At 45.9% G+C, this 12373-nt stretch overlaps 1 protein-coding gene across 1 annotated transcript in view; it reads left to right on the top strand.

Moving 5' to 3' along the window:
* The first annotated feature begins 5354 nt into the window (after nucleotides 1-5354).
* Nucleotides 5355-12373, top strand: part of LOC127486733 (carboxypeptidase E) — a 30271-nt gene continuing 23252 nt past the window's right edge. The window contains 3 exon segments of the mRNA XM_070047263.2: nucleotides 5355-5394; nucleotides 8822-9018; nucleotides 10997-11164. Coding sequence (XP_069903364.2) covers nucleotides 5370-5394; nucleotides 8822-9018; nucleotides 10997-11164 — 390 coding nt within the window. The 5' untranslated portion in view covers nucleotides 5355-5369.

The raw sequence follows: 12373 nt of genomic DNA, 5'->3' as shown, positions 1-12373 counted from the left end.
TAGCCGTTCACTGTTTATTGCTCAATTTCATTGCTCATGTGCTTATCATGACGTTATTGAGAAATGGAGTTGTATTTGGGATAGTATTGCTACCTAGTACTATGTTTAGTATGAGTGGATTTCAAAAAGTACCGAAAAATGGAATTAAAATAAAAGGTTTTTTTGCCAAAAACATTGAAATCCATACATATGAGGGGTCTTCAGAAGTCCATTTAAAAATAAGTGTGTCATGAAAAACGCCTTTATAAATTTCATAAATTTTTGCACCAAAGATAAACCTATATTTTATTTTGCAAAAGCTTTTTGAAGTTCCCAGGTATATTACTTGTGGCAGGAACATGTATTTTGAAAGTGCCAACAGCTTTGAGAATTGTGTAATCGGGGGCTGGCGTTATGGCATAGTGAGTAAAGCCACCACCTGCGACATTGGCATCCCATATGGGCACCGATTTGTGCCATGGCTGCTCCACTTCCATTCCGCTCCCTGCTAGTAGCCTAGGAAAGCAGTGGAAGTTGGCCTGTGTTTGGGCCTCTGCACCCACATGGGAGATCTGAAAGAAGCTTCTAGCTTCAGCCTGGCCCAGTGCTGGCCTTTGTGGCCACCTGGGGAGTGAATGAGCAGTGGAAGACCTCCCTCTCCCTCTCCTCCTCTCCCACTCACCCCCTCCTCCTCTCACCGCCTCCTTCCCCCCTTCACCCTCTCTGTAACTCTGAGTTTCAAATAAAAAATAATATAAAGAAATAAATCTTTTTAAAAATTGCGTAATTAGTGAGTTAAATATATACCTTCCAAATTTGTTAGGGTACTTACATTTTGACTAAAGCTTGATGTTGGAGGAAGAACATATCCATTTCAGTGTGAGACTCCTTTCTATTTTCAGAAAGAAAGATGGGGAAATTCTGTTACTAAAATCAAATTCTTTCTTAAAATATCCTTAACCTACTTTTTTTTTTTTCTAAATGATGATGCCGTACTTCTTGCATAGAATTTCACAACTCACATTTTTTTTTTTTTTGACAGAGTGGACAGTGAGAGAGAGAGACAGAGAGAAAGGTCTTCCTTTTTCCATTTGTTCACCCTCCAGTGGCCCCTGCGGCTGGCGCACCGCGCTGATCCAAAGCCAGGAGCCAGGTGCTTATCCTGGTCTCCCATGTGGGTGCAGGGCCCAAGCACTTGGGCCATCCTCCACTGCACTCCCGGGCCACAGCAGAGAGCTGGCCTGGAAGAGGGGCAACCGGGACAGAATCCGGCGCCCCAACTGGGACTAGAACCTGGTATGCCGGTGCCGCAGGTGGAGGATTAGCCTAGTGAGCCGCGGCGCCAGCCACAACTATTTGTTACCTCATTTCCCTTTAGCGATTTTTCCCTCTGGTGTTTTCTTGCCATATGGAGGTCATTGAATGACTGACTCTAAGATTTAACAGCGGTCCTTGGGGCCAGCGCTGTGGTGTAGTGTGTAAAGCCGCTGCCTGCTATGCCGGCATCCCATATGAGCGCTGGTTCGAGTCCCAGCTGCTCGGATTCCCATCCAGCTCTCTGCTATGGCCTGGGAAAGCAGTGGAAGATGGCCCAGGAGCTTGGGCTCCTGCACCCACGTGGGAGACCCAGAAGAAGCTCCTGGCTGGCTTTGGATCAGCGCAGCTCTGCCCTTTGCAGCCATTTGGGTAGTGAACCAGTGGATGGAAGACCTCTCTCTCTTTCTCTCCCCCTCTCTGTAACTCTGACTTTCAAATAAATAAATCTTTAAAAAAAAAAAAAAAAGGCAGTCTTCAAAGCTAACTGATCAGTTGCTGTATTTAGTGTTTAGCCTGCCTGCTATGTCCAAGAGGAGAATATATTGGAAAAGGAGGTAGACTAAGCATTGAGCCAAATAATGGAGTGATATGGTCTCTTTCATGGTAAAGATGGACAACGGCCCGTTTCTTCCAAGTTCAGCCTACTGAGTCCATAGACCTATGCATTAGGAGCTCTCTGATGTCTTTAAGCTATAAATTCTCTTTACCATTTGGGGACATTATTAGCTTGCCTTTGGCATTAAACTTTATCCACGTGGATGTGGGTTTTTGGGGGTGTAAAATATGAGCTTTTTATTTTTATTTTTTAAATATTTATTTATTGGGACCAGCACTGTGGCATAGTAGGTTAAGCTTTTGCCTGTGGCACTGGCATGACATATGAGTGCTGGCTAAAGTCCTGGTTGTTCCTCTTCTGATCCAGTTCTTTGCTATGGCCTGGGAAAGCAATGGAAGATGGCCCACGTGCTTGGGCCCCTGTACCCACATGGGAGACCTGGAAGAAGCTCCTGGCTCCTGGCTCCTGGCTTCAGATCAGCCCAGCTGAGGCCACTGTGGCCGTTTGGGGAGTGAACCAGCAGATGGAAGATCTCCCTGTCTTTCTCTCTGTCTCTCTCAAAACATTTGTTTATTTATCTGTCTGAAATCTCTGAAAAATTTATTTATTTGAGAGGTAGTTACAGACAGAGAGGGAAACACACACACACACACACACACACACACACAGAATCTTCCATCGGCTGGTTCATCCTCTAGATGGCCATGGCTAGGGCTGGGCCAGGCTGAAGCCAGGAGCCAGGAGCCAGGCGCTTCATCCGTATTCCCATATGGATGACAGGGACCCAAGTACTTGGACCATCTTGCGCTGCTTTTCCCAGACCATTAGCAGGGAGCTAGATGGGAAGAGGAACAGCCAGGACTTAAGCTGGTGCCCATGAGGGATGCCGTTGTCACAGGCAGTGGCCTTACACACTATGCCACAACACCAGCCCATGAGCATTTTATTTTTGAGGCGTCAGATGTTTCTCTTTCTTAAAGTAGAGGTCTTTTATTGGATCATGGTAATACCACACATTGGCTCCTACCGGGATCTGGTTTCTGTAGCTGGACAATGCTTAGCTCCTACCGGGATCTGGTTTCTGTAGCTGGACAATGCTTAGCTTCCATTTGTCAGTGTGCTGAACTGTTCTTTCTCCAGAGATGTCATCCACATGCTCTGACATCCTTGTTGCTAATCACTGTGGCTTGCTGCTTCGATGCAGCTGAATTTGAAGCCAGGTCAATGTCATTCCCTTCAAGGGCTAGCTCATCTCTCTGAGCTTGAGATACCAAACAACCAACACCTGGCCTCAACCGAACCTTGCAGATACGTTTTTCACCCAAGAAATTCTGGCTTTCAGCAAGAGACCCATTCTCCTGATGAAGGCAGTGAGGGGGAAGTGAGTGCACACAGACCTCATCCAGTAACAGAGGCCGGTGTAGCACCCTTGATCGTGTTTGGTCCTGGACTCCAGACAGCGCGCAAGGTAGTCAAGGCCTTTCTCCTTGCCTGCCACTCGTCAGCCTGCAGCCTCTTTTTCTTTTCAAGGAGCCTGATCCTACGTGGATGTGACTGAAATCTCAGTTACCGTGAGTGTGTCCCTTTAGGGCCATGGAGACATTTCCTGGAACACGGACAGTCTCATTGCTTTGCTGACAGTGGTCTTTCTCGCAGTAGTTGTGGCAAAGAATGGACCTTGCTTTAAGTTTCTTTCTTTTCTGATTGATTTATTTTTTGATCTTTATAATATATAAGTTGGGCAAATTGAGAGTTAATTTGTACTTCAAATTCTTTGCCCACTGGAGTTTGGAATTAGTGTTGTTATTTCTTCATGAAAAGTGTGGAGCTAATTTTAAAAACTTAGAAATTATTCTTATTTTGTTCTGATGGGAAGGCAGATCCAACCAGGTCCATTACCTGTTCTGAACAGCATATAAAACTATAATATCCAGCCCCGCTAGGCTGGGTTGCATTTGTCAGATGATTGCTCTGTGTCACGGGAAGTCGCTGGAAGATCACGACATGACATTGTGGGGAGATGGATGCAGGGAAATACTCTTTCTGCCTAGCCACGCACCCTGTGCAAATAGGACTCCTCCTCCATTGCCAGATCAGCACCTCAGGATTACTGTGCAAGAAGCAGAGGTGAGGTCAAGAGTGAGCGAGACCACATATGAATGCACAGACAGCCGTCCCCAAGTGTCCCAGGAGCCCGGCTTCTTGCTGCCTTTTGCTCCCATTGCCAGGAGAGAGATGCGCTAGCTCTGGACTGCATGCATTGCCCAGCGCCTCCACCAGCAGTGACGCACCTGGCAGCTGCAGCCCTGTGAAACCTGGGGTTTGTCCTTCTGTAAACACCGTAAACAGGAAGGCATACGTCAGCCATCTCTCAGCCTGCTGTAAACCTGCCTTTTGTAGCTGCAGAAAAGAACATTAGGTGGTGATGAAGAGCTCTCCCTTTTTAAAAAAAACATTTCAAATAAACGGAAGGGGCACGGACAGAGAAGGGGTTCCCTCAAAACCCAGTGTCTTCCATTCGATTCCTATTTGTGGATTAAGGATGCTGCAGGCAAAGTTTCTTTGGAGCTCATTGTTTAGAATGTACAACAAAAATAGCCTCCGAGAGCTGCTTGCCAGGAGAGAGGCTTTGCCGTGACCATGGAGATTAATCTTCTTCGTGGGAAATCAGCTGTTCACAGCACCGCCACAGAATGGCTCTTCCTGCCTGGGTGTTCCGTGGAGCAGCCAGTCCTGGGCTGTCGCCCCCTGATGCCCAAGTCCCTTGCACTGTTCCAGGAAGGTTGTCCATGGCTGTGGCCGTGGCTGGTTGGGGTGGGGGAAGCCAGACTTCTTCATTTATTCATTTACTCGTGAATTTACTGAATCATTGTCTGTGGCGCTCTCACTATGTTCCAGACTACGCTGGGTACAGGTGACACACGAGTGAGCTAAAGTTGACGCCATCCCAGTGCTGAGGGTCCTAGCAGTTCTGGGGGGACAGTAGGGGAGCCAGATGGCCCCATCATTAAATGTATGTTTACAGATTGAGGTATGAGAATTGGCAAAGGGGCTGGAACTAGGTGACAGTTACTCTGAGGAAGCTGTATGTGTGCGGTATTAGGATCTGAGGGCAGGGTGTGTGTCTGAGCAGAGAACATTCCAGGCAAGAGAGGAGGGAAGGCATGGGACCTCAGGGGTGACAGGAATACCCCAGGCCAGCCTGAAGAAGACAGGCATAGAGGTTAAAATTGATTAGGTTTGTGAGCTGTTAGACCACGCCTTCGGCATGCCCCTGTGTGACCTCATGCCCCTAACTGGCCACACCTGAGGGCCCACCGGCCAATCAGGTTAATTAACCACTCCCCTTTGGAAGTGGGTTAAAAGCCTGGGACAGGGTGTGTCCAGCCATTTACCTACTGGCCTCTAGCCAGTAGGGGGCTGGCTGCAGCCCTGGGCCTCCAGGGCACGTGCCCCCCACCCCCCCATGCTTCCTGGCCTAGATGCTTTTCCACGTGGCTGATTCCTGGTACTTGGTATGAACCCAGATCTACCTCTCTCTAGTAGGTAAAGCCCTCACTCTCCTATGCATCTTTTTTTTTTAAGATTTATTTTATTTATTTGAAAGAGTTACAGAGAGAAGTAGAGACAGAGAGACACAGAGAGGTCTTCCATCTGCTGGTTCACTCCCCAGATGGCCGCAGCAGCTGGAGCTGAGCTGATCCGAAACAAGGAACCAGGAGCAGGGGCCCAAGGACTTGGGCCATCTTCTACTGCTATCCCAGGCCACAGCAGATCGCTGGACTGGAAGAGGAGCAGCTGGGACTTGAACTGGCGTGCATATGGGATGCTGGCACTGCAGGCCAAGGCTTTAAGCAACTGTGCCACAGCGCTAGCCCCTAACTTATGCATCTTTTGCACTGAATAAAAGTTTAAAATGTACCATGCTGCCTCATTCATGTATGCCAGTATTCAGAATTCTCTGAATATTAAGCAAGAACCCACACAGGCTTATTAATATTGGGAACTTATTAATAAGCATATGGTGATATTGTATGGCACCCCAAATTCCAATAACATGTGGCACCTCAGATGGGACTTTCAGGGAACTTTAAGGGACTACATTTTGATACATATTTTAGGGGGCCAAATTCCGATATCAAGACCATGTAGCAGTTAGAGATCTTATAGAGAATTTTGTGTCAATTCTGAAGGCAAGTGGGAGGTTAGTGATGGGTTTTCATGTACCGGTGACCTGATGAGTGCTGTGTTTTGTAAAGATAACTCTTGCGGGGCCGGTGCTGTGGCACAGTGACGCAGTGGGTTAACGCCCTGGCCTGAAGTGCTGGCATCCCATATGGGCACCGGTTCAAGACCCGACTGCTCCACTTCCCATCCAGCTCTCTGCTGTGGCCTGGGAGAACAGTAGAAGATGGCCCAAGTGCTTGGGCTCCTGCACCCACGTGGGAGACCCGGAAGGAGCTCCTGGGTCCTGGCTTTGGATGGGCGCAGCTCCGGCTGATGTGGCCAATTGGAGAGTGAACCATCAGATGGAAGAATTCTCTCTCTCTGCCTTTCTTTCTCTCTGTGTGTAACTCTGACTTTCAAATAAATAAATAAATCTTAAAAAAATAAAAAGATAACTCTGGCTTTGAGGAGAAAGGGGCCTGGAGACAGTCCTGAGAGGCAGGTGGAACACTGCAGCTTAACACCGTGGGACTGGCTAGTTTCGGATCCGACATTCCTTGGTGCTCCCTCCTCTTTGAGCAGTGCTCAGGTGCTATGGGTGCTCCCCCAGACCCTGTATTCCTTGCGTTTGGAGACACACCTTATTTGCTCTTGGGGCTTCTGTAGTATCCTGGACACCAAGATTTGCGTCTACTCTGTGTGTCTTACAAAATGCCGTCTTTAAACAACGTGGCTAAGTGACTATGAGTTTGGTATTTCTTCTTGAAATGATTTTCAAACACTTGCTCCCAGAGAAGTAATAGGCAATGTTCAGTGTGCTCCTCTCCACTCCCGGGTTGTGGGCCAAGCTCAGAGCTGCACCAGCCTCTCCCGCCTCCCTGGCTGCTTGCTCTCCTTTTCTTTACATACAGGGCTACTGCAACTCCTCCTGTGCCTCAATGAAATTAATACATTGGGGGGAGGTGGTATAAAGTGCGTGAGAGACACAGGAAGAAGAGAGTTACTGTCACTTCTGAACTCAGAAGCCAAGGAACTGCTTCCTCTCATGCCTTCTCGTTTGTTCTCGCACCTTCTGGGCGAGTCTGGTTTTATTAAGAATCTCTCTGTCCAAGTCAAATCCGAGGGGGTATAAATAGCACTGCTCCTACCCCCATCTGACCCGCAGATGAAGATTAGCATAAACTCAGCCGGAGAGGTCAACAGGAGGACGAGGACCTGGGTTCTGGGTTAGTAGCCACTGAAATCAGACACTCAGAATCTCAGGCGAAGAATCTTTAGATACCGGGGCATTCACAGGAGAAAAGGAATTCCGGCTATTTTTCTCGTGCCAGGAGCAGGCGGTCCCAGATGGGAGAATCCTCGGACTGCAGAGGCTGGGCCTGTGGGCTGGATGAGCGTGAAAGGAGCAGAGCGCCAGGGTTACCTTGGGCCACTTCGCTCTGCCTTCTCCTTGCTCCTGCAAAACCGCGTCGGAAAGCAGCAGAGACAGGCGACTGCGATTTGTGTTTGGGTGCCGAGCCCTTCAACACAACCTGTGCTCTTCAGGCAGCCTTGGAGCCATAATGAAAACACAGTCCCTGCCTTCCATAGTTCAGTGATCTGTTGTAAAGAAAAGCTAGATTATGTGTGCTAAAGCACCATGCAACGGCAAGATAAAATGGGGGAGTAATAATACCATGATACCATGGAAAACAAGCGCAGCAAACACGTAGCTCTTGCTTATTGCCAGGCACTGTTCTGAGTTTACATTCATGATTTCACTTAGTTCTCACTGTAACCTTTTGAGGGGAAAGTCTGTTGCTATCTTTATATTTCAGATAGGTGATGAGAACCACGGAGACCTGTAGGAACTCTAAGTAAGCCATCCAGGAAGGACTGGTGCTAGGATTTGAACCCAGGCTGATTCCTTTTAACCACTATGGTTTAGAGGGAAAAAAAGCCACAAAAGCATAAACTTTTGCCCACACTAGAAGACCAGCATTTGAATCCTGGCTTCACGGGCTGTGTTGTGTGGTCAGACTCTTAGGCAGCCTGGCTCTCAGCATGCTCATCAATGAAAACACTTGTAGATGTTTGGTGGGGATCAAATAAGAAAACATGCCAAATATAGTGTTTAGCCAACAAGAGTCATGTTAGCAGCTTATTAATAGATTTTGATGGTGGGGTAGTTTGGTCAGACTGTCACTAAAAAAGAAATACCACAGCCCAGGTGGATTGAACAACAGGTTTATTTTCTCATGGTTTTGGAGGCTACAAGTCCAAGATCAAGGTGCCACTGAGTGGGTTTCCACTGAGTGCTGAGGGCTCTTGTCCTGGCTTGCCATCACCTTCCTGCCATGTCCTCACATGGCCTTTCCTGTGTTGAGGGGAGGGAGGAGAGAGAGGGAGGGAGATAGAAATAGAGAATAGAGTTATCTTTTGTCTCTTCTTCTAAAGACATCAGTCATGTTGGATTATGACCTCACCTTTATAACCTCATTTAACCTAAATTACCTCTGTAAATGCCTTATCTCCAAATTACAGTCACACTGGGCACTAGGCCTTCAACCTATGAATGTCAGTGGACACAGTTCAGTCCCTAGCAGGTGGGAAGCTGAGGAGAGAGGGCTGGGAGAGAAAGGATGTTTCTAGAGTTTTAATGTGTAAGGTAGATGTCTCAGGCATCGCCTCAGGGAGGAAAGGAAGCTGTGGCTATGTGTCGTCCGGCAGTAGGGAGAAGAGATCGTCACCAGTGTGTGCTATTTGCTTTCTCTTTGGTATTATGGAAAACGTCTTTCTATTTTCTATTTTTGATCTTGCCAGGTGAGCCTGAATTTAAATACATTGGGAATATGCACGGTAATGAGGCTGTTGGAAGGGAACTGCTCATTTTCCTGGCCCAGTACTTATGCAACGAATACCAGAAGGGGAATGAGACAGTCGTCAACCTGATCCACAACACCCGAATCCACATCATGCCTTCGCTGAACCCCGACGGCTTTGAGAAGGCAGCATCCCAGGTGGGTGCCCGGCTGGTCAGGTGGGGCTGGCCTTCCTCGTGATCCATGTGCTTGTACATATGTACACATCTCTAAGTAATGCTGTCATCTGGAGTTTCCACAAGGCTCACTGGAGAGTAAAAGTGGTACAGAATTCAGCTGGCTGGTAAGAAAATAAGCCAGAATGTGAGGGGTTAAAGAATTTCTTCTTCAGCAGAGACTGAATGAGAAGTTTTGTTAATCAGTTAATTTTTAATAATGTTTTGCTTGTGTTGTTAAATAATTCCGATTAATTCATCCTCGTTTATGACTAGATAAATTTCCTTCTAAAAATTTGCCAGTATGAAAAATACTGCTCTGTATTGAAGGGGAATCCCTCGGCTAGGTCTGGATGAGTCAGGGACACAGCGCCCTCTACTGAAACCAAGGAGGAAGAGCTTCTGGCCAGACCAATGTTTTAATAGCTGTCTAATCTTTGGTTAATCATGAGAAAAATTAAAAAAAAAAAATAAATAAAAAAAAAAATAAAACAGAGGCCAGCCCCGTCGCACACTAGGTTAATTCTTCGCCTGCGGCGCTGGCATCCCATTTGGACACCAGTTCTAGTCCCGGTTGCTCCTCTTCCAGTCCAGCTCTCTGCTGTGGCGTGGGAAGGCAGTGGAGGATGGCCCAAGTGCTTGGGCCCCTGTACCCACGTAGGAGACTGGGAAGAAGCTCCAGGCTCCTGGCTTCAGATCAGCGCAGCTCCGTCTGTTGCGGCCATTTGGGGGGTGAACCAACGGAAGGAAGACCTTTCTCTCTCTCTCTCACCGTCTGTAATTCTACCTGTCAAATAAATAAATAAAAATCTTAAAAAAAAAAACAAATAAAACAAAAAATAACTCGCCAATAAACTAAAAAAAATGTGATATACTTTGGCTGTTAGAGAGCTAGAAATGAATGGTATTTAAGAGAAGCTATAGAGTGTATTCTCATTTTGATTGGACAGGATTGGGGATATAATATTTGCGGTTTTCTTCAGTTTGAAATAATTTTCCTATTGTATGGGAACACAAGTAAAGCTTTTAATTTTTATTTTTTAAAGTAAATATTTTTTTTGTGTAGCTGCAATTAAGAAAATCCAGGGACCCAGTAGTTTGACATCTACTCACAGAGTAAATTTCTGTAAATAAGTATAATATTGATATGCTTTCCAAAGTTATAGGAGAAAAATTCTAGTAACAAAACTAAGTTATTTGATGTCTTAATGTGATATTGATCTTATAAGACAGATGAGTAAAAGATTATCATTGTTGTTTGGTGTCTTACAGATTTTTATTTCTCACAGTCTAAGGTATATAGGAGTACATGACTTAAAATTCCATCATAGACTTGAAGTAATTTAATCATAAAACAAAATTCACAACATTAAACCGAGTATCTTGGAAATTCATTAAGTTTCTAGGTTGTAGCACAGTGAAAAGAAGCATTTAAATTGGACAGAAATTCCTCAAATCGCAAGACTCTAGAACTTTTGTTCTAGAGCTTGTTTTTCTTCTTGAGGACTACTGGAAGGAGATGTTATTAAAACATGAATTATTCATGTTGGACTTATTTTAAGCTTCTAATCTTATTTAATGATTCTTTTAAATATTTAAAAATAGTTTGCTGTGATTTAGAGGCAACGAATATTTTAGTTAAATCTAAATACAGAATGTATGCTATTATTAATTAATATATACTGAATTTTTTGAAATTGAATGACACATACCTCTTAAATACTTATTAACACTTAAAATATGATTCATCGAAAATATTTTCAAAATATCCAAACAAGTACCTTAAATCGATACCTTCATTCTTTTGTAAGTAAAATGGTGAAAATTGCATTATGGGAGGATATCATTGAAATGAATACTTAATCCTTATTTTAAACTTATTTTAAAAACCATGAATAGAGACCTTATAGTTACACAATGCCGAATAACTGAGCATCTTTGTGATTTTTTTTTTTTTTTAGCCTGGTGAGCTCAAGGATTGGTTTGTGGGTCGAAGCAACGCCCAGGGAATAGATTTGAACCGGAACTTCCCAGACTTGGATAGGATCGTGTACGTCAATGAGAAAGAAGGTGGCCCCAATAACCATCTGCTGAAAAACCTGAAGAAGATTGTGGATCAGAACGCAAAGGTCGACCATACGTGTCGTCGTCGTTTTCCGGGCTGTGTCCTCTAAGCTAAGGCGATGGGCCCTCACGTGTTTGTTCTTCCTGAAGGATGCAGGCATGCGGCGGGCATCTGCCCTGTCACCTGCCGTGGTTTCAGTTACCCACCACCATCTCAGTCCAAAACGATTAAATGGGCAATTCCAGAAATAAACAGTTCACTAAGCTTTACATTGCGAGCTGTTCAGAGTAGCGCGATGGAACCTCGGGCTGTCCCACTCCATCCTCCCTGGCTGTGAGTCGTCCCTAAAGCATCCACACTGTATCTGCCACCCCACCATTCAGTGGTGTCTCTGTTAAAGAGATCAGCTGTCATGTTGTCACAGGGTTTTGTTCAAGTCATTCTTGAACAGTTTCCGGGATTGGGACCCCGATGTGTGAGAATAGTGACGTTGGCTATTTTATTACAGTATATCATTATAGCTCTATTTTCTTGTGAGTTATTGTTAATCTGTGACTGTGCCTGACTTACAAATTAAACTTTATCAGAGGGATGGATGTCTAGCAAAAAGCATCTTATAGAAAGGGCTTGGGAGTACCTGCAGGCATTCACTGCAGGTCTCAGAAAAGGGGCGAAGACTGTCACGTGTGGAGTAGTTAACTCTGACATGAAAGTCATGGCCAGCGGGCTGGTGCTGGACGTGAGTCCTGCTCTCTGGAATTGGGTTCAGGGGTGGGGACAGAAGGGAGGAACCCAGAATGGGCATCTCAGTCACCACGGCCCTGGATCTGTGTCCCTGTAAGTTCTCTTCAAGGTCTCCCGGCTCCATCGCTCTAGCTCCAGACCTTTGGTGGAGCTCCATTCTCAGTTTCACCTGCTCGCTGGGTCCCTTTGCCCAGTGGAACCCAGGGCCGCAAGCTTAGCTTCTCTGGAAACAACTATTTTCTCTTAGAGTCACTATTCTTCCATTATCCTGATCATGAAAACCTTTGATTTTTCTGCTCCCCGCCCTCACCAGCAGTGAGTTCCCACAGCTCCCACCTCTGCAGTCTCCTTTCCTTTGCAAAGACACCCCACAGCTTTAATTCAGGTCCCCACGGTCTGCTCTGCTGGGTGAGACTCCCACTCTTTGTGTCTAGCCTCTCTCCATTCTATTGAGTTTTCTCAGATTGCTCCACAGTGAACCTCTCCACCCCCCCCCACAGTTACTCTTTTGCTTCAGACCTTGCCAGTG

This window comes from Oryctolagus cuniculus, chromosome 8 (assembly GCF_051225735.1).
Source record: "Oryctolagus cuniculus isolate XC-2025 breed Fujian yellow rabbit chromosome 8, ASM5122573v1, whole genome shotgun sequence".
Taxonomy (NCBI): Eukaryota; Metazoa; Chordata; class Mammalia; order Lagomorpha; family Leporidae; genus Oryctolagus; species Oryctolagus cuniculus.
Note: the sequence above shows the minus strand (reverse complement) of the source record. Positions and strands in the feature narration are given on the sequence as shown.